Raw genomic sequence first — 2,481 nt, forward strand, 5'->3', positions numbered from 1 at the left:
TTCTCAATAGACTTCATGGTATCATCAAGCATGTCTTCAGCATTGTCTTGTAGCACCTCAAGTGGAAGCTCATCATTTTCGTCATCTTGTGAACCACCATAATCCCACATTCTCGTGGGTCCAGTTTTGTATTCTAGTTGTTGTCGAGATAACAAACGTAGATTTGAGTGTACAAACACCAAATCTTGTGCCATTTTTGTGCCTAGGCGATTCCTCTTCGTTGAATGGATGAAAGCATATTCACTCCAATTTCTTTCACATGCAGAGGAACTAGTCACCTGTATAATAAAATTAAAATTATGTTAGTCATAGTCAATCAATAAATCTTATAAGATAAATAATCCAAAATGAGCTTTAGAATTAATTGTTTAAACAATAAATCAATACATTAAAGGTATTTGTTATTAAGAATACCTATGAAAGCAAACGGATAGCCAAACGATGAAGCAAGGGGGTCCCTGTACCATATTGTATCCAGAAGTCGATGGGTCCAAGTTGTTGTCTGTTGTATGCACAATCTTCATTTGCAAAGTGGTCTTCTGATCTCAAATACTTTCCTAACTCAAACCGTAAAGCAGTGCGATCCTGACGATCGTAACACCTACTTATAAAAGTGTTCCAGTTTTGCATAACCTCTACATCTGACGATGGTTTCTTATGAAACCATTTAGGATTGAGTAAAAATGCAATTGAATGAAGAGGGCTATGAAGCATTTTCCACCTTGTCAGACTAAGTTCCCACACTTCATTTCTGGTGTCTTTGTCAATCCTAGAATTTTCATCTTCCATTATGTCATGAATCTTCTCTCTCATTTGATCCATGCTCTCAAAGACATCCCCTAAGCATGGTTGATCACTATCAAATATGCGAAGGGTGGAAACAATAGGTGTAATAAGGGTGACAATATCCTCCACTCTCCTCCAAAAATTCTCTGAAGAAAGACCAATAATGATGTCCTCAACTTTTAGGCCATCCCGAGTATGAGAACCCTTCCACCTTTGCCAATCCATTGATACCACCATCTCTCTCAAAGATTGATGCATTTTAATAAGGCGTTGAAGCATAATGAAAGCAGATGCAAATCTAGTCTCGGCACATTGAAGAAGCTGAAGTTTTGCATATTTCCTATAAATTGCTATGGATGCTGCATGATTAATAATAAAGTGTTGTAGCATCTTTGCTTCAGTTATAGTTTTATCAACCCATGCAATGTTATTAATATCTTTCAGGAGCAAATTCAAGCAATGCACAGAGCAAGGAGTCCAAAAAATTGTTGGATATTCATCCTCAATCAACCCACCAGCAAGGATATTGTTTGAGGCACTATCTGTAACAATTTGGACCACGTTTTCTCTACCAACCTCCTCTATTGCCTCTTTGAGGAGACTTGTTAGATATGGACCATCTTTTGTCTTTCCTGTAGTATCATAGGATTTTAAAAACAAAACTCCTTTTGGGCTCGAAACCAAAATATTGATAAGGGGACGATGGTTAACATCTGTCCAACCATCTGAGACAATGGAGACCCCAGATTCTTTCCAACTATCTCTAATGTCTTGAAGTCTAGCTTCAACCCGAGCCCTCTCTTCAGATAACACGGTTGTCCTCATCTTTTCATAACTAGGAGGCTTGTAACCTTTAGGAGCATTGCTAACTAGATCCATTACCATTTCTTTCCAATAAGGAGACCTACAAACATTAAAAGATATGCCATTTGCAAAAAAAAATCGTCCAATGGATGCATCGAGATTTCCCCTTCCTTTTACATCCCATAAGTTTTGAAGGTGAGAAACAAAAACTTGATGTTGAGAATAAGAGTGTGGACCACCAATTGTCAATCCACTAGGATTGTTGTTAGCTTGAACTAAACCTTCAACAATATGTCTAAGCTTTTCAAGTTCATTAAATTGCTTAATTAGAGAAGCTTTTTCTGTTTTAGGTACACTGTCACATAAAGCTGATTGTTCTTTTTTCCCCATTCCAAGTAAATGCCATCGAACTCTTCCTAGATTCCCCGTTTTTTGTTTTTTACAATAAGGGCACAACCAAACCTTTGAACCAGATGATCCACTTGATCCTCCACTATAAGATTGAGTGCATTTCGCAGCTGCCCATAACCTTGCCTCAAAGGCTTTTTTTGCTTCTTGATATTCTTTGCTTTGGATTTTTTTGGATGCCTCTATGGAAGATTTCTGTTGGGAAAGGGGCGGTCTACTTTGTGACATTGGTGAACTTTCTTCCATTGCAATGAGAAATGAGTGAAATAAAAAATAAATGATTCTCCTCTGCAACCAATTTTAATCTGCACAATTTATATTTGAAAATTAGTTACAGAAAATAAAACTAAAAAATTGACACCTAATTAGAAAAATATAATTAACAAAAAATTTGAAGAGAAAATCAAAGAAAATTTTGGAAAACTTAAACAAAATAAAATTATTTATCTTTTTTCAAATTTTCAAACATCTAAATCACCTTAC

The 2,481-nt window shown here is 36.2% G+C and overlaps 1 protein-coding gene across 1 annotated transcript; it reads right to left on the minus strand.

Annotated features, from left to right (window-relative positions):
* Positions 1–414: 414 nt before the first annotated feature.
* Positions 415–2,244, minus strand: LOC149172725 (uncharacterized). Its single transcript, XM_089426435.1, has one exon. It carries the CDS (start codon positions 2,242–2,244, stop codon positions 415–417), a length of 1,830 nt encoding a protein of 609 aa, XP_089282561.1.
* Positions 2,245–2,481: the final 237 nt, after the last annotated feature.

This window comes from Pinus tabuliformis, chromosome 4_2 (assembly GCF_031772625.1).
Source record: "Pinus tabuliformis cultivar Carrire ecotype Pingquan chromosome 4_2, CPIR1, whole genome shotgun sequence".
In the NCBI taxonomy this organism is placed as follows: Eukaryota; Viridiplantae; Streptophyta; class Pinopsida; order Pinales; family Pinaceae; genus Pinus; species Pinus tabuliformis.